A 25,912-nucleotide genomic window follows, 5' to 3' on the forward strand; every position below is an offset into this window, starting at 1 on the left:
TTAAGCCGCCGGTAGCCATAACTTATTATATTACTCTATTCTTCGTGTTACAAGCCGTCACACCTCCGCATAGATACAATGAGATCTGCTTCAAGAGCGCTCGCTGGAGACTGACAGATGCTGACGGACAGTTGGGCATCGCTGATTTACTGTTAACTAATTTCCTGTAAGTTTCTTAAGCCGCCGATAGCCATAACTTCTTCGTGTTACAAGCCGTCACCCCTCCGCATAGATACAATGAGATCTGCTTCAAGAGCGCTCGCTGGAGACTGACAGATGCTGACGGACAGTTGGGCATCGCTGACTTGCTATTAACTAATTTCCTGTAAGTTTCTTAAGTCGCCGGTAGCCATAACTTATTATATTAGTCTGTACGGTGAGTAGGTAGGCACATGACGTGTTGGGTATTAGGGTCAACACGTCATGTGACATTTAGGTGACATTTAAGACATAGAAAATATATTTAATAAAATAAACAATAATTCTAAGTACATTTCCTTAAAGGTCACCTAAATGCCACTCACGTAGGCCATTAGTATATAAGCACTAGTTTTCTCAATAAAGAGGTTCAGTAAACAGCAGACGTTATTAGTATTATTTACTACCCTGCGACGCCCCACATTACAACTCTATTCTTCGTGTTACAAGCCGTCACCCCTCCGCATAGATACAATGAGATCTGCTTCAAGAGCGCTCGCTGGAGACTGACAGATGCTGACGGACAGTTGGGCATCGCTGATTTACTGTTGACTAATTTCCTGTAAGTTTCTTAAGCCGCCAGTAGCCATAACTTAATTTATTTTACACTATTCTTCGAGTTACAAGCCCTCGGCTGCGCGCGACGGAGGTTGACAGACGCTGACGGACAGTTGGGCATCGCTGATTTACTGTTGACTAATTTCCTGTAAGTTTCTTAAGCCGCCAGTAGCCATAACTTAATTTATTTTACACTATTCTTCGAGTTACAAGCCCTCGGCTGCGCGCGATGTATGTTGACAGACGCTGACGGACAGTTGGGCATCGCTGATTTACTGTTGACTAATTTCCTGTAAGTTTCTTAAGCCGCCAGTAGCCATAACTTAATCTAGACACGCGGCAGCGTGTCAAGCCAAGTTCAAGCAAAGGAACTGGCTAGCCAGCGCCAAGTGTAATATTACACGAACCACTTGATGCCACTTTTGACCCTTCTATAACTCAAAACATCTTTAACGTAAACACATAAAACTACGTGTGTTTAATTATATCCATAAGGACATCTAGAAGCCCAAATTTCATGAAGCTAGCTCAAACGGTTATAAAGATATGAAGGTCAAAAAGTCGTAAATTTTAAGACTGACTGACAGACTTATAGTACCTAAACCTAACCTACTTCCAGATGACCTAGAAGGATGAAATTTGGAATCCAGCTCAGTTATTGTGTGAAAGCGTAGGAAAAAATCTAAAAATAAAAAAAAGTTATAAAATAGGGGGGGTCCCCATACAAAAAAAACATTTTTTATTGTGACTGACATATAAGTACCTAAACCTAACCTACTTCCAGATGACCTAGAAGGATGAAATTTGGAATCCAGCTCGGTTATTGTGTGTAAGCGTAGGAAAAAATCTAAAAACAAAAAAAAGTTATAAAATAGGGGGGGTCCCCATACAAAAAAAACATTTTTTATTGTGACTGACATATAAGTACCTAAACCTAACCTACTTCCAGATGACCTAGAAGGATGAAATTTGGAATCCAGCTCGGTTATTGTGTGTAAGCGTAGGAAAAAATCTAAAAACAAAAAAAAGTTAATAAATAGGGGGGGTCCCCATACAAATTTCTTTTTTATTGTGACTGACATATAGTACCTAAACCTAACCTACTTCCAGATGACCTAGAAGGATGAAATTTGGAATTCAGCTCGGTAATTGTGTGTAAGCGTAGGAAAAAATCTAAAAATAAAAAAAGTTAAAAAATAGGGGACATACAAAAAACCTGTAATACGCGCTAAACAACCGGCCAACGGTGTGTCGTTGGCGGCGCGCGGCACCACATAATTAATACAAAGAACAGAAGTAAAAAACATGCAGCGGAAACACAAGAAAAAACATAAAATCTCAATACCTGCCTAGTTTTCTTTACAAAAAATATTGATATCCCATCAAAAACATAAATGTAAAAAAGGAGAGCCAAGTTCAATACAAAAATTATGCTTGGCTGTGGGGTTCGCCGCAAAAGGAATGGAGATCTAAATGAGTGCCAAGTTCTATGCAAAATCCAAATACGTATTTATAGGAACAAAATAACATTGTAAACAAGTATTAAACTCTATTTCTTTGCTTTATTGGATACCTATAACAATTGCTGTTATTTAAAAAAAATGTGAGATCTTAAAGTAGGTTAGATTTGGCTTGGCCAGTTTTTATCAGAATTACAAAATATATATGTTGAATAACTTTATAAAATGACTGATGTAATGAAAACGGGCCAAGTCAAATCTAACCTGCTTTAAGATCTCACATTTTTTTAAATAACAGCAATTGTTATAGGTATCCAATAAAGCAAAGAAATAGAGTTTAATACTTGTTTACAATGTTATTTTGTTCCTATAAATACGTATTTGGATTTTGCATAGAACTTGGCACTCATTTAGATCTCCATTCCTTTTGCGGCGAACCCCACAGCCAAGCATAATTTTTGTATTGAACTTGGCTCTCCTTTTTTACATTTATGTTTTTGATGGGATTTATTTTACACTATTCTTCGAGCTACAAGCCCGCTGATTTATTGTTGACTAATTTCCTGTAAGTTTCTTAAATTACCAGCAGCTCTAACAGGATAGGTTAGAGATCTCTCATATTACAACTCCTTCAGCCCCGTCAGTCGATACCGTTGATGCGCCATTGTACAGTAAGTTTATCAGTATGTTTGTCGGTTGTCGTATAATCGTATCTCATCTCTATCGACAAGTTAATTGCTCATATTTTTCGACTTACATGACATTGACTCAAGGCTCGGAACCGGTTTTTTCTTCATAAAAAAACCGGTATTATTACATTCTTTTTTTTCGTTCTTTGGTTTATTATTTAATTTTTAATACGAAGTTGTTAACTAAATAAATGATTCAGTTCTAAGTAATGAGCATAAAATAATATAAATATTGGGCTATTTAGGGTTAAAAAAAAACCAGTTCCTAGCCATGCATTGGCTATATATTTTGTGCTAAATCTTATTACTCAAAGACCGTTTTACTTTACAATTATATAATTTTACCGTTCCTAGGTACACGAAGACTTCCCGCTCGGATGACTCGGTGGAGCATCAGCTCGAAGTGGGATACGTTCGCGTCACCAATCTACTCCCGAATGAACCGTTCCCGGAGGTAAAATATACAAATTATACAATGTACTTAGTAATTACGTCAAAGTACCAACCAGTCTTGTTAACCAATGTTTTGCTAGTATTTTCTATTGGTCCATAAAATAACTGTTGCTTTTATATTGAACACAATACAGTTCTCTATTTATCCTCTAGCCGCCCAGAGACCTATAAAAAGGCCTTCTGTTACATTTTAATTTGAACTTTGTGTTGACAAAATAAAATTTAATTTTGCTTGGCAAGGTTTGACGTATGGGCGGCTAGAGGTTATACATACAAGTAACTGTTTTTGCTCCACCTAGTATAGTACTTATAATCTTGTGTTTTTGCTCCACTTAATGTACCTAGTACTTCCAATCTCATATTTTCTATTTCATATCTTCACCACTGATCATGACCATTACATTTATACATCTTATACAATCTGTAGTTAGTTATAACTGATACATTTTTAAGGTACTCTTAAAATTTTAAAACTAAATCTTTCTTTAGGTGTTGGTCCCCCAAGCGCCCTCGGGACGAGCACCGTTGGCCCGACGTGCGACATTACGCGTATTCTGCAGAGATCGACCGCCTGTAGGCGGGATCAGTGTTAAAGAACATTTCGAAGTTAACATCGTTCCCATCAGGATAGGTAAGAGCCCATGGGCGGTTATGACTTTTAAATAATTATTCTTTTTGGTTCGATTGTCCTGCCCTGACTCGTCGGATTTTTAATTCCTGTCAAGTTACAAACATGGTACTAAACATTTTAATATAACTTTCTTCCTCTCGTTATCCCGGCATTGCCACGGCTCATGGGAGCCTGGGGTCCGCTTGACAACTGATCCCAAAAATTGACGTAGGCACTAGTTTCTACGGAAGCGACTACCATCTGACTTTCCAACCCAGAGGGGAAACTAGGCCTTATTAGGATTGAACATTTTAATATAACATGAGATATAAAATGCATCTATTGGAGTAACTAAATCTAAGTCAAGATACAATTACAAAAGTTTCGGTTTAGTGACATTCATTTAAATTTAACTCCTAAATTAATTCTTTGTTTAAAACACGTTTCACCGAAGACCTATTGCATCCCCTTCTTTTGATCCATCAAAACCAGGTCTCACAAAGAAATTCTTCAACACCATGCTAAAGTTCTGCTTCCCCGAGCGGGACCCTGACTCCATCGAAGACGGCGAGGAAGATGAAGGAACTCTTCGAGCCGGTTCCTCTACCGCCAGCTTGGTTTCCACGGGGTCGAAGAAGGCTAAGAAGAAGGGGAAGGATTCTAACTCCAACTTCTATGTTAAGAGGGATAAGAAAGATAAAGATGATGTCGAGAAGATGAAGGTATGTCTGTCAGTCTTTTTAAATTGATGTCAAAATCAGGTCTCATGAAGAAGCTCTTCAGCACCTTGACTCCATCGAGGACGGCGAAGAAGATTAGGGCACGCTCCAAGCCGGTTCCTCTACGGCTAGCTTGGTTTACACGGGGTCGAAGAAGGCTAAGAAGAAGGGGAAGGATTCTAACTCCAACTTCTATGTGAAGAGGGACAAGAAAGATAAAGATGATGTCGAAATAGATGAAGGTATGTCTGTCAGTGTCTATTTTTTATACACTTAAGAATACACACCACATTGTGGCTGTTCAAGCCTTACATGGCGACCCTATCAGTGCAGACTGTTGTAAAAAATACTTTTTATATATGCCTGGTCATTATATTAAACAAACCAAAATATGTAATGGATAAATCAATGAACAGCAGAAATAATGCGATGTTTATTTATTACCTTTAAAAAAAATTGTGCTCAGCTCTCTAAACTAGCGCACTCTCTGGATGTTTAGTTTGGATGAAGTGTATTTCATCTGAACTTGATAAGCCTAATCACTGAATTAAACCCATCAATTTAATTTATTATATTCAGGAGCGCGCCGAAAAGAACAAACTATTCATCTACATCAAGATCCCAGAAGTACCAGTGCGTGTGTCCTACAAGGGCAGTAAAGAGAAGAATCTAGAGGATGTCAGGGATCTTCCGCTGGTTCTACCCACCTTGGAGTACCATAATGTGACGTGGACGTGGCTGGATCTCGTACAAGCAACCAAGAGTGATACCAGAAGGTAAGTGATCTCTATCCCCTACCTCAGCGGTCGGCAAGCTGCGGCCCGTGGGCCGCATGCGGCTCGTGAACCTGTCACTTGCGGCCCGAGTGCTGCCTTGGCTATTTTTTATGTAATAGTGACAAACGACAATGTCTCATAATGTCATAAATATTAATATAGTACGGCTCGCGTCACCTCCGTTAACTACTATGTGACCTTTGGCTGCTAAAAGGTTGCCGACCGCTGCCCTACCTTATTAGTTTTTAGGGTTCCTTACTCAAAGGGTAAAACGGGATCTATTACTCAGAGTCCCCTGTCCGTCTGTCTGTCTATCACCAGGCTGTAACTCATGAACCGAGATACCTAGACAGTTGAAATTTTCACAGATAATGTATGTCTATTGCCGCACTAATAACAAATATTAAAAACAAAACAAAGTAAATATGTAAGTCGGCTCCCATACAACAAACGTGATTTATTGCCGTTTTTTTTGCATAATGGTACGGAACCTTTCGTGCGCGAGTCCGACTCGCACTTGGCCGGTTTTTATGTGCATGGCTGCTTAGACTGTTTTTCCGGCGAAAAAGGTGTCACAGAGAACGACACTTAATACATAGCATCTTTTGAGCGTCGGCATCTAGTCAACGCTATGGATAAGTAGTAGTTACCTCGTAAATCGCGTTTAGTAATTGTTGAGCATTATTAGTAATGACAGATGTAAACTTTAATGTAATATAAGAGAGTAGAGACTGCACGATCCCACAGTCAAACCGTGTAAACTGTTTTGTGGGACATTGTAATTGTATAAGCTGTATATACTTTTATGTTAATAAATAAATAAAAATAAAATAATAATGGTGTCGCTGCGCAATTGCGCCAACGTTGCGTCGATCAGCAGCCATATAGTGCATTAGACACCGACGCACGGGAGACGCTAGTCTGGGGTATTAATCTCCCTCTAATAGAGTATTAGTTTTCACGCTAATGGAGCGTCTTCTTGTAGGGTGATAGTGTCGCAGGCGATCCGGCAGAAGCTACAACTGCACCGCCGCTCCGCCGCCGCGCCCGAGCCGCATGAGGAAGACAAAGCCAGGCTACTTCTTGGAGAGAGAACCGTGAGTATAAAAGAACTCTAATTCTATTATACTTTACCACCTCTATATCTTCAGATGACAATCAAACTCCATAAACCTGAACCTTATACATTGAAATAGAATTTATATAAAGAAAAACTGACCCTGACCCAGTGCCGGATTTACCACTAGGCTGAGTAGGCTGAAGCCTAGGGCGGCAGATTTTAGGGGGCGGCAAATTTGGGTCAAAAAATATTTGCTGTTCAGATAGGGTTGACCAGAATTTTGCTGCTCTCTTATATATTTGTATAATTTAAATAACAGGCTTTAGTTGTCGATTTTGCCGCCCTCTGTCATGTCAAGACCCTTTATATTGAAACAGATAAATGGCCGGACGGACAACAAAGTGATCCTATTCCGTTTTGAAGCTTGGAATCTTAAAAATATACCATGTTCTATCAAATTGCGCTATTTCTACCGAAAAAATTTCGCGCTCGCTACGCTCGCGGTTTTATTTTGGAACATTATTATTGATGGGCCACAAATAAAGCTAGGCAAAGGCCTCCCCCCTCTTCTTCCACTCGTTTCGGTTTTGAGCTACATCTGGCCACTCTCTCAAAAAGGAGTCCAAGTTATCCCGCCATCGCCGATGAGGTCTACCGGTTCCCCGGTTTGACTCGTGGGGCACCCACTTTGTGGTTAACTTGGCCCACAAGTTGTTCGGCATGTGGCAGACATAACTAGCCGTAGCCCAGTCCCACTTTAGCTTGGCCGCTTTTCGAGCTACATCTATTATCTGAGTTTTAGAGCGCACCGTGGTGTTCCGGTTGCGATCCCTTAGTTTCACAATTAATATGCTGCGATCCATAGCTCTCTGTCAAACCCCGAGTTTGCATTTCAGAGCTTCCGTCAAAGACCAAGTCTGAGCACCATAAGTTAGAACTGACAGTAACACTTAAATATGTACCATTTTCTATCAAATTGCGCTGTCTCTACAGAAAAAATTTCGCGCTCGCTACGCTCGCGTTTTTATTTAGAACATTATTTGTGGCCCATCAATATAAGCCATTTGTATAGCATAGTCCCTTGAGCACTCGATGCCAGATCCGACCAAACTCCTTAGCTATTATCAACCTGCCTCACCTTGATTCTCAATGGCCAAAACCCAGCGGTACCCACCGGTCGCCGATCAGATCAGGCAAATATAACGAGGTCGCATCGTCATTGGCTGACAAAAACGGCTCATATAAATCTGTATCTAGAATACTGACATCACCTTATGGAGCATTCCATGAAATTGTCTACCGTTGTCCCGTACAAACGCGAAGTTTCTGAAGATTTAAAGGTGTAAGAGTTTCCTTTTCTATGACAAATGGTCAAAAATATGCACAGAAAAATAATCGCCTGCTTTAAATGCCGAGAAAAAAGTCGCAACACAGGAAATACAATGCGTTTGTACGGGACAGCCCGTGGAATGCTCCTTATATGCATTTTAATATGACTATGGTGCGTTGTACTTTTAAATTAAACGCCTCTGATTGGAAAGTACTTTAAAAAGCTATAAACGAGGTGGATAGGGGAGGGGCGGCAAAATCGGCATAGCCTACGGGCGGCAAATGTCTAAATCCGGCACTGCCCTGACCAGTGACCCAGACCGAATTCGAAACCGATAATACAATGGCAAAAGCTACATAAAACAAAATAACTTTTCCTCACTGTTTACAGTGAGCAAAATACGGTCTTGCTCATTGTTTTCTATCAGCAGCAAAGTTAAACTTTGATTAGTTTGAAGGCGCGATTGGATCATACGATTCAAGATAAGTTGGTTTACAATAGCCTCCTAAAGCCCAAGGTCCTACCTATAGTACTTATTCAGTTCGATGAAATTTAAATCTTATTCAATTGGAACAGAGTCGCATTTGTTTTGTTTCGTTCATTTTTCAAACAAAACCAAAATCAACTCTATTCCCTGCGCTAAAGGTTCAAATTCAGTGGCAAATTCTGGATTTTATATTTGTATGGCTGGGCCTTAGGAGGATAGTTTTATTGTCAATAGGTATCTAAAAGTTGACTGATTAAACGATAACAAAATTATAGTAATGCTTCACATAATTCCCTATTTATTTTTACTTGAAAATAAATCTCCATACATTTCTAGGTAGCGGAGAACAAACCTCAAAAGAAGAGCACCCCAGGCGTATTCAAGTTCTCCAAATCCTAGCGCAAGCATTTATTCTAAAACGAACCATACGCAGACTGCATAAGATTCACTTTAGAATCATAGTTTAAGCATAGTCCAGGCTAGTGTAGGCACTAGTTACCAGTTAATTTTCGGAAAGTTGTATATCGATGTTCCGTTTAAGCGAAATTGTAACGTAACTCGTATACTTTTTGGGTTATTATACTGTGTCAGAAAAAGTTGGAATACGAATCTGTGAAAGTTGTATTTATACAGTGTGCAACACCGACTGCTGAAAAATTTAGATACCTTAACTTAACTGTTTTTTATTAGTCTCAACAGTTCTTAAGTCTTTTACAATTTTTTTAACTTTTTACTGTTTCTCACTTGTTGCCATCACGCACTTCACTATGAATATGTATGACACATAAAGCTAGTACATATGCAGGTTAAATTTTTAAACTTATCATAAAAGAAACAACCTACATTAATAAATCTCGATTCTCAATAAATTCCATATTTTCAGTAGTTTGTGTTACACATTTAATTTTTAATATTGTTGTTTAAAATTCGCTGAACATTTTGCAACCATTTCATAGTAACCAAACCACGATATCTCATTAAAATTAACTTATTGCTCCTTAATTTTTAAAACGACAAGGTCCTAAGATGACCAGCGACTTAAGATCTTAATCGATTATAGAAGACCAAATATAAAATAGTTACACGATAGGGTTAAATATATACGCCGTGATATTCATAGAACTAGAATGTAATGACGAAATAATTTTTAACATTTATGTATTAATATTATGGGCGTCATTATGGATTATGATTAATGTAAAAGAGAAGATTTGACGTGTTTTTCATTAATTGTTGACGAACGAAATGAATTCCATAGAGTGAGATATAAAACGTCAATTTAATAATAATTATGTACTAAGCTTTTTTACACATCTAAAGAGACACATTTTTTTAAACTTTTTGTTCACCACTCAGTTTAATTTAATTCAATTAAGTGAAAAAATCGGTATTTTAGAGTCACCCCAAGCTAAATCGGCAGCGATTTTGATAAGGGGCTGTCCATAAATTACGTCATCGATTTTTGACGATTTTGGATCCCCCCCTAAAATCATCCAAAAATCATGATTCGAATGACCCCGTTTCCTTTTACGTCGTGCTACCGTCATCCAATGTCCATGACGTAATTTATGAATAGCCCCTAACACATAATCATAAATATCTAGGAGACCAAGGTTTGCTCGGAAAACATAAAAACTAAAAATGCGCGTTTTCCCAGAGATAACACCTAGCTAGATCGATTTTTCCCATTTCTCTTTGTATAATTCAATTTCAATGAGAGTAATTTAAACTTTTATGAGCTCTTCCATTTTTAAAATGTTTTATTTCAAATATGTTTATATTAATGTGTAAATTGATGTATTATTTAAGTATTCTTTTTATAAATTATTTGATTAATTTTAAAGATATTATTGAAATTCCATTATTTAATTTGAAGTAAAAGTTAATGAGATTTTTACGTAGGTAAGACTGTCGAAAATATTATGTTTTATTTAATCACTTCTCATATAAAAATATAGTAAGATTTTTTATAGAATATGAAAATAAAAGAAAATAATGTTTAATTTTATAATAATTTGCCGCGTTCAGGCAAAAGGTTGCCAATTAGGCTCAAGGTACCGTTACAAAGATACAAGTACTCGCCATTATTGACGAAAAAATCAAGTAGGTACCTTTTGCTTGGAAACGTCACTTTTATCAATCTAGCTAAAGGCTTATGCACACCGGCTGCGTGTACTAGGCGTGAATCATGTAGACGTAAATAAAATAAACGTAGACGTGCGGGTTGTAATATACAGATCCTTTTGAGAGTCGGCACACCGCTTGCGTGACGTGCGCGCACGGTTCCGGCATTTTAGTGCACGCGCACGTGCACGTCTGCGCACACGCAGCCGGTGTGCACAGGTCTTAAATATACTACTACATCATAAGTTTCATCCAAATATAATTATTAAATAGTGAGCTTAGGCTTATGTTTAAACTGGCAATACTGCGACTGGTTAAGAGCTAACCCACTTATTCATAAAATTTGATGGGCCTGATTTAGTTAAATTATGTTTCATCCCTTTCCTACTAATACATAAGTCAAATACATATACAAATTATACTTTTTTTTCCTTTGATTTAAAAATATGTAGCGACTTGGAAAATGAGAAATAGAAAGATATTTTATTTAGCTGACGACCAGTCGCAGCTTAGGGTGGTATTACACCTGTCCAATTTGTTTGTCCAACGTCAGTGCGTCTCACTCTTTCATTAAAGCGAAATGTGAGACGCAATACACATTGGACAAAGAAATTGGATAGGTGGAATACCAGCCTTAAATATTAGAATAGATTCAGTATTTACCTAACAATACATGATTTGTTATTTTTTTATAATGGATATTTAATGTGATGTATGTTATCTAAACAATTTGTTATTAAATGTCGACGTGATCAATTTGTCGTTTTATTAAACTGGGAAACGTAATTCAAGACCATAAAAAGTAGGAAAATGTAGCCACTTTTTACTAGCGCGTCTTGTATTTATGCAAAAATAAGTAAATAAAAGTACTTTTTTAAATCATATGAGTAAAATTACTAATAAATAAATTATCTTAGCGTGATCATTTATCAAAAGGAATTTACTATTTTACAAACAAATGATTGCAGTGGCAACATTGTCTCACTTTTTTTGGTCTTGAATTACGTTTTGCAGTATAGTCTATGGATTAAAATTGGTAGTTAAACCATTATCAAATAAATTATAATTTATAAAAACCTCTTTTGATAAAATTAACGAATGCCATAATTGATAAGTCTATAGTTCGTTTTTTTAGCATTAGAAATAAGGTAAACAAGCTGGCGGGATACCGCTCTGGACCGATCAAAGTGGCGTGCTCTTGTGTTGGAGGCCAAGACTCATTTTGGGTCATCGCGCCAACCAAGTAAGTGAGTAAGTAAGTAAACAATCTTGATGTGTCTTTTAATTGAAAAACACATTTTAAATAAGTTATGGCAAATATGTAACAATTATGAATCTAATACGACCATTTGTATTCTTCTGCTTTCATAAGTAATAGTTATTGATTTTTAAAAAGCGTTTTTCGATTAAAAGACATGTCAAGATGATCGCTTACCTTCTATGAAGTTCTTTCTAATGCTAAAAAAAACGAACTATAGAAGAAACAGTCGAATTTGCCATATTCTTAAAAAATGCGATAAGGCAATAGAGTTAGACCAAGAAAAGTCTGCAGCGATTTTGATAGCCCGCGCAGCGCAAGTGTTATTTTAAACGTCAAACCTCAAAAACACAAAATAACCCTAGCACTGCGTAGGCTATCAAAATTGTTGAATACTTTTCTTGATCGAACTCTAGGTAGGTTAGGTACGTTGTTTCTATGAATGTACCCGGTATACGTCAAAACGTAGTATATGGCACCGTAAGATTGTGGACACGTTAGTTTACAATCTAACGTAGGTTAGGTTAGTTTGTAATCTCCCTACCGTCAGTTTATATTTCAACTAGCGAGATTATAAACTGACGAGTGTTTATAATTTTACGGTGACATAATGGATTCAAAGAAAACCAGCCTGTATAATATAACAAGAATTAATAGTCACCTCAAGGGCATCACACTCATACCGTAAACTTCATGAATAAACGCACGAAAATACGATCTCGGTCATCCCAAGAAAACGCGCGAAAACGTTTTTCTTTTTTCTTTTACAGTCTTACCTCACCGCGCATTCAGCCAGTCAGTTGCACCGCGACCGTCGGGCAGAGCGCACGTCACGGTCGCTTTAAATTTCGAACTCGATACGAACGAATCATGTGGACGAGTTTTAAATAAAAAAAAATAGTGTTTTTTTTTTAAAGAGTGTTGTGTTTTAGACAATGGCGGTGTATTTTGGTGTCTTGTTGTGCGTAGTGGGGGTGTTAGGGTTCAATGTGGACATACCGTCCAGGGTGGTTTATAAGGGTAGCGCTGACTCTATGTTTGGATTCACAGTGCAAGCGCATGTTGATAAAGGCCAGAAAATGTAAGTATTAAAAATATTTTTTTTAATAGTACTTACAAGTATTAAAAATATTTTTTTTTAATAGTACAGGTGATTTCAGCCAAGGTTAACCATATTTACTGATACTGCTAGGTTTAGAACTAGCTATTAGTAGTTTTAAAGCTAGTAAAAATGATGCTTCAGAAAGTTCTTGAAATTCTAAATAAAAAATAAAACCATTCCAAAGCAAATAAGGAAAATTTAGAAAATATTCTGTCAAATGTTTCTATGTTAGGTATTTCCTAACTTTTTACTCTAGCTATAAGTTTAAAAAAAAAACATATTCAAAGGTTCCCTCAATTTCAATTAATTCGTTCAACTAAAATTTTGACAAACCTAAACACATTTAGATTTTTTATATTATTATTTATATTTTATTCAAAGTGGATCAGTTACATAAAACTCAGGTAAATTTGGCAGTAAATGGCACCCACCTAGTCTACCTATTATATAAAGTATCTTAAACCTTAGATAATAGGTACATATACTACATATCTACATATGTTCTTCTCTCCGTTACCTTTTTTGACCGCGAACACCATATCGATAAACAATCACGTTCGTCATTGGTTTGGTGTGTGGGCACTACTTAACCGAACATAGGCCTTAATATCACCGTAATAAGGTACAAGACGTGTCAGTGAACAGTGTGGGCATCACGTATATGTGTTTTATGGTGTTCCATCGATTGGTACGCTGACATCATCGCCGGAGTTGGTTAATTTCGCACTCGGCAACTGCGAATTGATTCGCGACTGAGATGTTTCATTTAGAATTCTTGGTTCAGAGGGCCTACCGCGAACCACGTTCGACGTGTTGCCTCTGTGTCGCACTTGTAATTTAGTACGTAAGTGTGACAGGGAGGCAACACGTCAAACGTGGTTCGCAGTAGGCCCTCAGACTAAGGCTCTCTTATTCTGATAATATAGGATATAAGGATTTTTATTCGTACCATAAAATGGTAGAATTTGCTCGAAATTACGGGAATTATGAATATTATTTTAACCCTAATTTTTTTACTAAATAATATTTTATATTCTGACATGAACATGATCTGACACTAAGAAGAAGATCTTATCTGACATATGTTTGTCTGTAAATCAACGTTACATTTTATTGTATGATAATTTTTTTTGGACAAACCGAAATCAAATGTATTACCACAAGTGACCTTTCAAGCCAATAAATAGTAATTACTTGTGTTATACGGTGTTAATACAATATTGTACTTCAATTACTTTATTCCCAATAAATAATTATTTAAATGATTAAATAATTATTATTTTATTGGGAATAAAGTGACTGAAGTACAATGTAAACGATCTTAACAATTGTATATATCTATTTACAAAGAAACATTTTACGCAAACGGGTGTAAGAAACATGTTTAACTCAATTTGCAACTCAGCAGCTGTTAAATAATACTTATTTACATACTCATATTACTCATAAGTTTAAATCAGGGTCAGCATCAGCAACGCAAGCATAATATATGTTTTAGTCTGTTTACGATAAGCATAATGTGCATAACATTCTCAAGTGACAATTTATATATCTTAGCACCTTGACCCTAAGAAGATAAATATTAAAAGGCAAGATTAATCGAGTTCGTACCTAAGTAGCTACCTAAATATATTTAGGCAGAGTAAACAAACTTAACACCTACGCAAATACTAAGAAAATTCATTTACTTACCTGAATATTTTTGTAATTTTTATTTTTTAAGCAAGTCTGGTTTTTCGCTCACAAATACTCACAATCCTACATTACTATAGAGTATATTTAGAGTAATTCCTAGGAACCGCACTAAAAAATTCTTAACCATACATTATGGCTTTTCAAAAGGAGTTTAAAGTTTATCTTTATCGTAATATCGCAAATATGCAGTGCACTAAATGTTTGTTTACTTTGTAAGCAAAATCTGTTGTTTTGTAATATCAATTAGCGCAAATTAAGAAATAGGTTCAATGGGTAAATTAGGTAAGTAATGCGTTGGGATTTACCGAAACTATGCTTTCACTTTCAGTAAATGTGAGATGACAGGTTAGTAGCATATTTGTTATTCAATGTTATTCAATCGACAGAACAATTATTCATTACCTGAAATGGTGTAATACCTATTAAATATATCATGGTGAATTTAGTAGAGTAACATAAAGGTAGAGTCAGCAATGTCAGCATACATTTAGAATATTAGTGTAGACTAGTCAGTACGGATATGATGGTCGTTCTTGTCTACTTGACAGCGTGATAAAACGGTGTCTGTCACTTTCTATTCTACGGTGCTAAAAAGCGACTTAGTGAAGTTATTTTATCACGTGGATAAAACCATCCATAATACGCTATCATGGTTATTAACTCTGAAGACAACACGCTTGTCACCTACGATTGAGAATAAAAAGTTTGCATCAAAGGAATAAATTCGAAACAGACAGACATACTTAACCCTTCTTTGCATGGTGATGGAAATTTCCATCATAACATTGTCCTATGAAATAAAGGTGCTTTCGGAGGTGATTGATATTTATTTTTAACATTGTCAAGTTTCAACACTAATCCATTTTCTGATTTTTGACATAAATTTACGCAGTATTTTAATTTATAAAAAATACATTTGTTTAAAGACGAAATTTCGGAAAATTTAGAAAAACCTGGAAGTTGATGATTTTTAGTATGTGATTTTGGGCAGATTTTTCAGGGTTTGTAATTATTTTATATTTACAAACTATATCATAGGAATATCACAAATAGTGTACCTTTCTGATGGCAGTAATTTTTTTCTGATACTCCTTACTAATAGTTATATATTTACAAAAATAAGATTTAGCCTATGCAACTTCTGACACTGATTTCGCAGTGAAAATCGATGATGTAATTTTTTTTACTATTTTTCCCAGAATCAGTAAACAATTACGTGACACATATATTAATTACGGGCAAAAATAAAAAAATCATGCAAAGAAGGGTTAAAGAGTTACTTTCGCGTTTTATAACATTAATAGGAATATTAAAGTAATATAATAGAAAAAAATAATTAAAAGCAAAGGGCTTATAAGTAAGCAATACAAAAGAAGGCGATACTAAACATTAACCTCGGATGACACCTTACCAAGTTACCACAACTGCCTTAACAATATCAAACTGACATATTCGCTAGCGTCTGCGTAACTTACATTCTATAATTTCGCTCTCACTAATATGCTAACGTATTTTTTGTCAGTGTAAACTGGGGCCCATTTCTCGAACGCTATTAGTCTTAATATTATTAGGTAGTGTGTTGTCATGGCAACCCATAGGATTTGATAGTTCATGGACTAATAATATTAGTCTAACACCGTTCGAGAAACGGGCCCTTGGTGGTACACATAAAGGTAAGTGATAGTAAAATACGGTCCATAGTGTCTGACGACCCAAGTTGCGATCCTTTTAAAACTAGATTAAAACATGTTATTCCACCAGTCAATAGCCCCAATCACTAATCAATAAACCCACAGCCACAGCTGCACCGCAAATGGAACATTACTTATCTGTGCCATTAGAGGATAGAGGCCACTTGTTCCTTAATGACCTCCGATGACGAAAAAGCTGATTTGGACCCATAAATCAAGAGGAAAGGGCGTAGGGCTGTGTTTTTTTCGGTCATGGTCCATGAGTAACAGCGGCGCACGTGTATGGTTTTCTTATTCTAATTTTTAGGGTTCCGTACCCAAAGGGTAGGTAAAAACGGGACCCTATTACTAAGACTCCACTGTCCGTCTGTCTGTCACCAGGCTGTATCTCATGAACCGTGATACAGTTGAAATATTCACAGATGATTATAATTCTGTTGCTGCTATATCAACAAATACTAAAAAGTACGGAACCCTCGTTGGGTGAGTCCGACTGGCAAATGTCCGGTTTTTTCTTCAAGTCAAGTATTTTTATTTGTTTCAAGTTATGTTCAGAAGTTAGTTATTTTTAATAATTGATAAAAAACATACAAACAAAACAACAACACAACACACTGAATCAATTTTATTGAAAGTTGCACGTGATCGTTACGTAATCCTAAATAGGTACATATGTAGGGACATAGGTTTAGGTACTTCATTTAAAAAAATAATTTCTTCAGAATATTTTAATCATAACTAGTTGGAATTGTGGTATTTGAATGTTCCTTAAGATCTTTTCCTACAACATGGACTTCTTAAAAACTTTACATTCCTTGTTCCTAGAAATTTGAGAATGGTTCAGTTTTATACGTCATTAAGTACAAATTACTGCTTAAATGTCCAAATGTATTACAACATTTAAATGACACCCCTAACACCACCATGTGACACCCAGTGCGCTTTCCAAAAGCCGTAACGTAACAGCCAATTTTTCATTCATTCACCCTGACTCTTATTATTGTAACGTTAAAGTCGCATTTCATTTAATACCACTGCGCAAGATATTAGATGTGTATTGCAATGCCTGTCGTTTCCGACCTTTCTCTTTTAAGCCAGAAATGCGCCCGCGCCTCTGTATTCCCATCACTTTGGAGTTTGGGGCAAAGATATGCAAGTCTCAGAAAAACCAGTATTAATGTGACCTCGAGATAACTATCGTAATTATTTATAGGTAAATTAGGTAGGCACCTAAAAAAATACAAAACCAATAAGTAATTAGTAATTACCTACATGATGGAAGTTAAAAGTAAGTAGAGTTAGACCAAGAAAAGTCTGCAACGATTTTGTTAGCACACGCAGTGCTGAGTGCAAGTGTTATTTTAAACGTCGAACTTCTATGAAATTATGATGTATAAAAAACGCGTGCACTGCGAAATCAAAATCGTTGCAGACTTTTCTTGGTCTAACTCTACCGTCGTAAAGAAAGACTCTTCTTTGGTGCCATATTTAGGTATTGACCTAGTTTTTACAGATGTTTTTTGTTTGCCAGATTTCGATAAAATTTGGAGGATAGATAGAGTTCTATAAAATACATTCAACTTTTTCACTGCAGGTATGCCCTAAAAAACGTATGGCGTTTTCTTAACTCAACGGAAAATTTAATACATTTTTTCGCGACATGATTTGATTTCGTACAGTACAGTAACATGTTTCGTAAATAACGAAAAAAAGATTTTTACAGCATAATTTATAAAAACAATTATTGTGGCTTTGGTTAGACCCACTGGTTCGGTAGAGCCGAAACCTCGCTTGCCCTCGCCTCAACAACAGACCTGCATCACGGAAAGAAGCTAAAAAGGGGCGCACGCGCATGTGTCGCGCATGTGTTTCCGCCCCAAATGACTATTTTCGCTATTGTCGGGGTGCCAGATAAAAGGATCCGCTCGAGTTTTTTCTGTTAGTGAAATTGTTTGTAGTGGGAAAAAAAGTGGTCATTCATTTTAACGCGCACATTCGTTTCGGGTTTTGTTTAATATACTTACAGAGTTTTTAGAAATTTACTTGTCATATTGTAATTTCTAGCTTTTCACTCTTCACAGGTCAGTTTTAAGTCAAAAACTTTAGGAAAAACCAGCGTCTTTTCTGTGGACATTACAAAAGTTGACTACACCATAAACATTTTAAGAAGTAGAAAGTTTTAACATGCATATTAGGATAAAGTACGAAAATTAGGCTTTAAAGTCTGTTTTATTTATGATGTCCACTGGAAAGACGCATAACCTTAACTCGTACAAAAAAGTTTTTGAGCTTACATGTTATGTAGGTAAGCTACAGTTATTAATATTATTACTTTAGGCCCAGGGAACGAAGATGACATAATGCAATCGATCCAGGTTTGAGGATGTCTGAGGTAGGTATCTAACAGATCCATTACAATAAATTATTATCACATGTTAAATAAATTTTAGAACTCCACTGAGAAAACATTTTTTTGTCAATTCAACCCGTAGGGCGATTGGAAACAAAGCTATTATTTTAAACGTTGTTATTTTGCTACAATCTATGAAAATTAAAATTAAATACTATCAAACGGTTCGCAAACAGCAAACTCACGCGCAGCAACAAAAAACTCCGTTATCAGCCTTCAACAACCTATGAACCAACAACCAACCAACAACCTGTGAAGCGACCTATTCCGAGAACGTACGTGAGATCGCCACGATATCGCTGACGTGACGCGATACCATCAGAATATTTACAAACCTTACTACTGCGATATCTGCATTTCCCAGTATAATTTGGACTCGCGAATCGTAAGGATAACCTGTACTTTGCGGTCCTAATTGTGGTGGTAGTCCTGAGGTGATTCGCTCGATAAGAGATTGGAATACAAGCCCAGGATCTAAATCGGAACAATGCTCTACCTCTGCATATTCTTGGAGTGTGAAAGAGAGGAAATACTTGTGCGTGGTATCCTGAATACGTAATCGTATCATCATTACTATCCTATTCACTCGGTGTTATTTTTTAGGGTTCCGTACCCAAAGGGTAAAACGGGACCCTATTACTAAGACTTTGCTGTCCGTCCGTCCGTCCGTCCGTCCGTCTGTCCGTCCGTTTGTCACCAGGCTGTATCTCACGAACCGTGATAGCTAGACAGTTGAAATTTTCACAGATGATGTATGTTCTGTTGCCGCTATAACAACAAATACTAAAAACAGAATGAAATAAAGATTTAAATGGGGCTCCCATACAACAAACGTGATTTTTGACCAAAGTTAAGCAACGTCGGGAGGGGTCAGTACTTGGATGGGTGACCGTTTTTTTTTTTTGCTTTTTTTTTGTTTTTGTTTTTTTTTGCATTATGGTACGGAACCCTTCGTGCGCGAGTCCGACTCGCACTTGCCCGGTTTTTTTTTACTTTTTAGTCGAGGTTAGGATAGGTTAGTTACAAAAGATGTTGGTGGTAATATTTACATGTTGATATACAGGCATTCTTCAATGACCTTTGACGGATGCTTTTTTGAAATTGAATAGGGAAAAAATGGCTTTGGAATGTTTAACACGTGTAGCGTACATTTAATTAAAGATGAGGATGGAATTCTGTACATTTTTAAGTTTTTTTAGATAATTACGTGTTTTGACACATTTATGTATTATTATATGTATTAGCTTAATATTATTGATGAGCATACAAATCGCCCAAGATTTATACTAATCCCTCCTAATAGATACTTATTATAAATATCTCTGTATATCTGTTACCTCTTCACGCTTAAACCGCTAACCGATTTAGATGACATTTGGTATAGAGATAGTTTGAGAGGTTTGGGGAAGGACATATTAAAATAGATTTTATCAATCATATAATATCATCATTCTACGCAGACTAGTATCTGTAGGTATATGCGTAAAACTCGAGTCATATACAAATTGCAGAAAATTACAGTAGCTATACAAATCTAAATAATAATATTTTCATGCACATTCGGCGCCAGACCGAAACTATCAATAAATTGATCTAAACTGCATTAAATGTGTCAAATACATTGCAATGAATTTGCAACGGTGTTCATTCAAAAATTAACTTTATCCTGTTTTGGAAAGGTTTAAAATCGAATGGCAAGCGTTAAGGAGCTATGATCAACCACTTATAGTAATGCCGGCGACATCTCGTGATAACCCCCCGTTATCGCTCCCTTTGAAAGTGAACGCGTCGTCTGGTCTGTATTAATTAAAAAGTATCTAGAGATTCTTGATACGCTAATTGGTAGCGTGGCTTTACCCTTTTCGAGGGTGACATCGTTATAAGCGGTAGAAATGGACGTAAGTATGAGTTTGAAGAGCTATATCATACTTGTCTTGATCATACGTAGTGTCAAGGACTATAACCTTGGTAGTGTTCAGTTTATATTCGTCATATATATCTACTTACATACTTAGACTATTTAGATATTTATAAGGTATACAAATGGTGGGTAGCGCGCAAGTATGATCCTTCCCCGGGACTCGAGCTATCCAGAGCTATCCCCATATAATACCAAGGTTTTACGTACCTGTAATTTTAACTGAATTGGTTCAGCGGTTAGCGTAATTGAAGAGCTAACAGACAGTAGTTTTTTTTATAATTGCAAGATGTACCTACAATTTAAATTATTTTAATAATTATTTTTTTCCAAATGTGCCGAATGAACAAGAAGCTAACGATCGAGTGGTAAATACCGAGTAAACATCTAATGATGACCGCTAATGAAAAAACCGGTTGTGTATCCATATCTCAAGGTCTAGTTGTCGTACAAATTTAAACTCACATCTCTACGAGTATATAGAGTAGAATTAAAACCAAAATATTACTTTGCTAATCCGCGAAAAGGCTTCTTTTATGTATACATAAATATAATATAAATATTTTGTAATAATGCTTGAATCTATTCACTACATAGAGTCGGACTAAGATTCGGCATGGCATTTGTAATGGCAAAGTGTGACAATGTCATGTCATCATTAATATCAAATCTCTACGAAATTTGACGTATAAATCAGGGCCGTCTTAACCCTTAATATGGCAGAAGGATGTCAAAAATTAATCAAAATTGAACTCCACCATTTTTAATTAAACTCCAAATTATGGTGGTAAATATATGCCCCCTGCCCTACTATGCTGAGGCCCTTGGGCACATAAGAATTTGGGACCCTTTTAGAAAGTATAGAAAGTGACTTAAACATTTTTCTACTATGATCTTCTATTTATTATGGGTGTTACTGTCTGACAAGACAAGACAAAAATAGATTTTGATGAAATTGCGTATGCAAGAAAGAGTATAAGAAAAATCACTGAAAATATCCAACGCGAGCAGAGCCGCGGGGACAGCTACTGGGGTATAAATGGTATAATGTACACGCTTTCTGCGACATCTCTGCGCAGGCGCCGTCCGTGACCCGCTTGCGTCGGCCTCACGGAATAACTAATGTGTACATACAACGTCTTTACACTTGACTGTAAACAAATGGTGCAGAAAGTGCACTTCGTTACTAGGGCGAAATATGTATCAGTCTACATTAGGGTTGCCAACTTTTTTTTGGTAGTATTTTCCAGAATAAGGCATCAAAAATATAGTACATTTCAAAAAATATAGTACTTTTAGATAAAATACTAAACATGGGTACGTTTGATCGAAAATATAGTATTTTAGCGTACTATATATTTTTCCAAAAATATATAGTACAGAGAGCCAAAATATAGTACAATACTATATAATATAGTACGGTTGGCAACCCTAGTCTACATACATAAAGACACGTATTACATAAAGACATGTTGCTTTGCACGAATGTGCATGCATTGTCATGTTATCCTTTGCGACAAAAAAAAATTGATGTAGGTAGTAATAATTTTTTTAAAGAAAGAAATACAAGTCGAATATTGTGGCAAATCATTTTAAGTGGAAGTAAAATAGCCTCTTAATACTACTTTTGTTAACTTTACTTATGTTATAAAAAAATCTGTATTTCTGTAATTGTTTCCTTTTTTAGTGCATTAAAGAAGAGTTGAAGTTATGATTCTAGCTAATCTAGCTATAAAAGGTTTTAGCCATAATTTACGCTGTATGAAGAGAACTTTCTGTTTAAAGTATTCTGTGGCAGGCTGCGCGTGCGCTCGCTATGCATAATCCGCCCATTGTGCGCTTTTGAAACAACCGGTGGGCTGATAACATGTGCTAGATCCTCGGCTATGCGATAATAACTAGCACAGTCAAGAAGTCTTATTGCATGGTTGTGTGTTTTACAACAGGGGCAGTAATAGGTACTACGTGGGTGTAGGTTTTGTAAACTCACGTATCTTCAAACATTACCTACTCCTATATTTACCAAAACGAGTGTTTTTTTTTTAAATATGTATTGAATTTAGTAGTATAATAAGTATTTCTAATTTAGTGATTTCCTATTTAGAACAAAATACTTAAATTTCAACTTTTCCTCCGATGCGCCTTTGGTTGCTCAACGGTAAAATTATACGGATAGATGACTAACAAGAAAAGCCGATCGGCCATTGGTCTATACAGTCATCGCAGTCAATGTAAGCTGTAGACTCCCCTCTGTAAACTCCTCAAAATACCTTTTCTTTAGTCGCTGCTACTATTATGTGTAAATATGCTGTGGCCAATGATGATGAGACGACTGACGAAGAGTGGTGTGGTGTTATGACGTCGATTGATTACTAGGATAAGTTTGCTTGCAGATTTTTGACTAAGGAATAAGGTAAACGTACTGGTGCTCGACGCGGTCCCAGTACATGTCATCTTGAAACTTAAGTCATTGTCAATAGAGGTGACAGCAGGTTTTTTATGTCAGGTAGAAAAATATGTTAAAAGTTGTATGAGTTATTAGGACCCTCTCTGTATACCGGGTGTGGCCTGTAATACGAGCAAAAAATTAAACTGTGGGCTGTACTCCTCATACTGACCAACATTTGTTCAGCAACTTTTAAAAATAACTTGTGGTTTGATTTTTAATACACTTTAAAGTTTATTCTAAGATGCAATGTATTGCGAATTTTGTTATGTTTAAGGCGTGACAAGCAACGTCAATCACAATGATATGGCGTGGCGATGGCGTCCATTAAAGATAATATTTATTTTGTATGAAAAATAAGGAGTCTAAGTACTTCATAATTTTTAAAAGTTGTTGAACAAAAGTGTCACCGTTTGAGGAGTACAATCTATGTTTTAATTATTTGCTCGTGTTACAGGCCACACCCGGTATATAGTATTAAATGGACAAACAGCATTCATAGAGCCAGGTTTCCATCGCTGGCTGCCTTATTATGTTATAGATATGGAGAAGGGCCTTCATTCAAAAATGCAGTTTTAATTGCAGGCTAATTGACAGACTAATTATGACTTCGTAGTCACGTATTTAATTACAATTTGACATAATTTCTATCTGATCACTAGCAATCAATTTTGATTTTAAAATTTGACAATCGTAATTTTTTTTGAAGTGCTCCTTAATTGGCACATTTAAAATTTTATTTATATTATGTCTATGAAACAAATGCGTGCGATGTAGAAATAGCTTCAAATGCAACAGCGACATCTAGTGATCAATTGGTCCGTCGGTCAATCGTAAATAATCCGTTCTGCAACAAAACTGCAAAATGGTGAACCCCGAACAGCTCAAGAAAAGAACAGTCGCCATCGAATATATCGGAGCGGCCATGGTGCTCACAATATCTGAACACGGCTCTATTGTCAAGGCGCTGGACTGCGTGTTCAGATAGTTTTGAGCACCTCGGCCGCTCCGATATATCTAATGGCGACTGTACCATCTTGCGATAATTGCCCTTCGCTCAAATAATGGGGGTTCACTGCCAATTCTCGCTAATTAATGACTCGTTAACTGCTTGCAAGGTCAAAGCGGTTTACATTCAAAAATAACGACCCAGAACAATTAACACTGTATGAATGGTATCGTTATTGAATATGGACGGTCAAATGTGCATATACAGATTACGCTTTATTACCAAGGCTTAAGGTACAAAAATGCGTAACTTTGACAAAAAGGCACACATTGACATTGAATGGGAGGTGAATCTTCTGAAAGACTGGAGCGGTATTTGACTTATTGTAACTTCAACTCATGACATGGCCAAGACTAGCAATGTATGGCCCCTTTTGTGTCATGGTGTCACCGATTTGTTAATATTGCTATTGTAAACCTACAGTCATGGCAATAATCCCGAAATCTAATTTGGATTAGACAATATCATTCTATCTATTAGGCCTTATTTTAGAAGCTTTTTAGGGTTCCGTACTCAAATGGTAAAAACGGGACCCTATTACTAAGACTCCGCTGTCCGTCCGTCTGTCCATCTGTCTGTCACCAGGCTGTAACTCGAGAACCGTTATAGCTAGACAGTTGAAATTTTCACAGATGATGTACGTAGGTATTTCTGTTGCCGCTATAACAACAAATACTAAGAACAAATACTAAAAATAAATATTTATGTGGGGTTTCCATACAACAAACATGATTGTTTTGCCGTTGTTGTTGGCGTAATGGTCAGAGATCGGCGGGGGTGAGCTATTTATCTTATAATTTGACATGTCTTACGTCATATTACGTCATACTATAAGGCAAATGGCTCACACACGCCGATCATTGGTAATGATGCGGAACCCTCTACCTGCGCGAGTCCGACTCGCTCTTTCACTTACATAAAAACATTAATCTTTACATAATTCTGAAAATGTTAGGAAACCGATTTTGGTGTGATAAATTGATAATGTTCAATATCAAAGCTTCGGTTAGTAACTTAATGTTAAGTTCACTGTTCAGTGTTAAACTGTCAAACGAAAACATGACTTTCATGGATTCTAGCAGGGAGCAAGCGAGCAAGATGAACTGTAAGGATCAGCATATTCTTATCGATATGAAGTGTGAACGTCGAGTATAAAATAATCCATTCAGGCCACAAAGTGACAGACCCTCCTGTACCGTCCCGACTCGTTAAAGCTTTGAAAGCTTTTCTTCTGTCAGGTGTGAATTCTTACTGTATAAGTATACAGTAAGTAGGTAGGTACTTACTTGTGAAGTTAAAATACTTACAAGCCGCACCATCATAAAACCCATTTCTGAATACATGGAAATGTCAATTAGACTTCAGGCTTCGCAAGCCGCTATCAATTTAAATCTTACTTTCACACATTACCTTACCTTTTACCCGACGGCGTCGCACTAAATCGGCCGTTCCTTTTAGGGCGGTGTGTCGCAACGGTTTGACATTTAAAAGCAAAACTATATCAATCAGGGGAAAGCAGAGCACTTGCGACATCGTATTGATTGAAATTACTTTCGCAAAAGCGTAATTTATGCTGACAATTCTAAATAAGACTTTAATGCAACTGGTTTAAGCTTAAATTGCAAGAAATCGGTGAATATTTTTGATAACTTTCATAACGCCGTATAATATTTGACTTTGTTGTTGTAATTGTAGTCATATCACAATCAATTAAGACCTATTTTTATGTAATAAGAATGAATTATGTACGACTTGTAAAGGTTCTCGAAAAGTTACGCGAACGAGCGATGTAAATGATGTTGGCATTTTCTTTATTGAACGATTTGCGAATTATGTATTTAATTAGCGAATTTGCGATACGAATGCATAATTAGAGCGTGAAAGGTCAATATGTCGGTCATTTTGATAAGGGTTGCATT

General features: G+C 36.5%; 3 protein-coding genes across 6 annotated transcripts in view; 2 read left to right on the forward strand and 1 right to left on the reverse strand.

Moving 5' to 3' along the window:
• The window catches only part of LOC134665449 (protein hobbit), a 74,324-nt gene extending 63,104 nt beyond the window's left edge, over positions 1-11,220 (forward strand). Inside the window, exons 36-41 of the mRNA XM_063522423.1 lie at positions 3,260-3,359; positions 3,848-3,989; positions 4,461-4,690; positions 5,267-5,463; positions 6,449-6,560; positions 8,677-11,220. Coding sequence (XP_063378493.1) covers positions 3,260-3,359; positions 3,848-3,989; positions 4,461-4,690; positions 5,267-5,463; positions 6,449-6,560; positions 8,677-8,739 — 844 coding nt within the window. The 3' untranslated portion in view covers positions 8,740-11,220. The remainder of the gene's footprint in view (positions 1-3,259; positions 3,360-3,847; positions 3,990-4,460; positions 4,691-5,266; positions 5,464-6,448; positions 6,561-8,676) is intronic.
• Positions 1-25,912, reverse strand: part of LOC134665434 (uncharacterized) — a 579,666-nt gene that overhangs the window by 391,909 nt on the left and 161,845 nt on the right. The gene's annotated exons all lie outside the window — the stretch shown is intronic.
• LOC134665393 (integrin alpha-8) overlaps positions 12,519-25,912 on the forward strand; it is a 169,643-nt gene continuing 156,249 nt past the window's right edge. For all 4 annotated transcript variants that reach the window (XM_063522329.1, XM_063522331.1, XM_063522330.1 and 1 more), the window contains exon 1: positions 12,519-12,803. In XM_063522329.1, coding sequence (XP_063378399.1) covers positions 12,658-12,803 — 146 coding nt within the window. In that variant the 5' untranslated portion in view covers positions 12,519-12,657. The remainder of the gene's footprint in view (positions 12,804-25,912) is intronic.

Source organism: Cydia fagiglandana, chromosome 6 (genome assembly GCF_963556715.1).
Source record: "Cydia fagiglandana chromosome 6, ilCydFagi1.1, whole genome shotgun sequence".
NCBI lineage: Eukaryota > Metazoa > Arthropoda > Insecta > Lepidoptera > Tortricidae > Cydia > Cydia fagiglandana.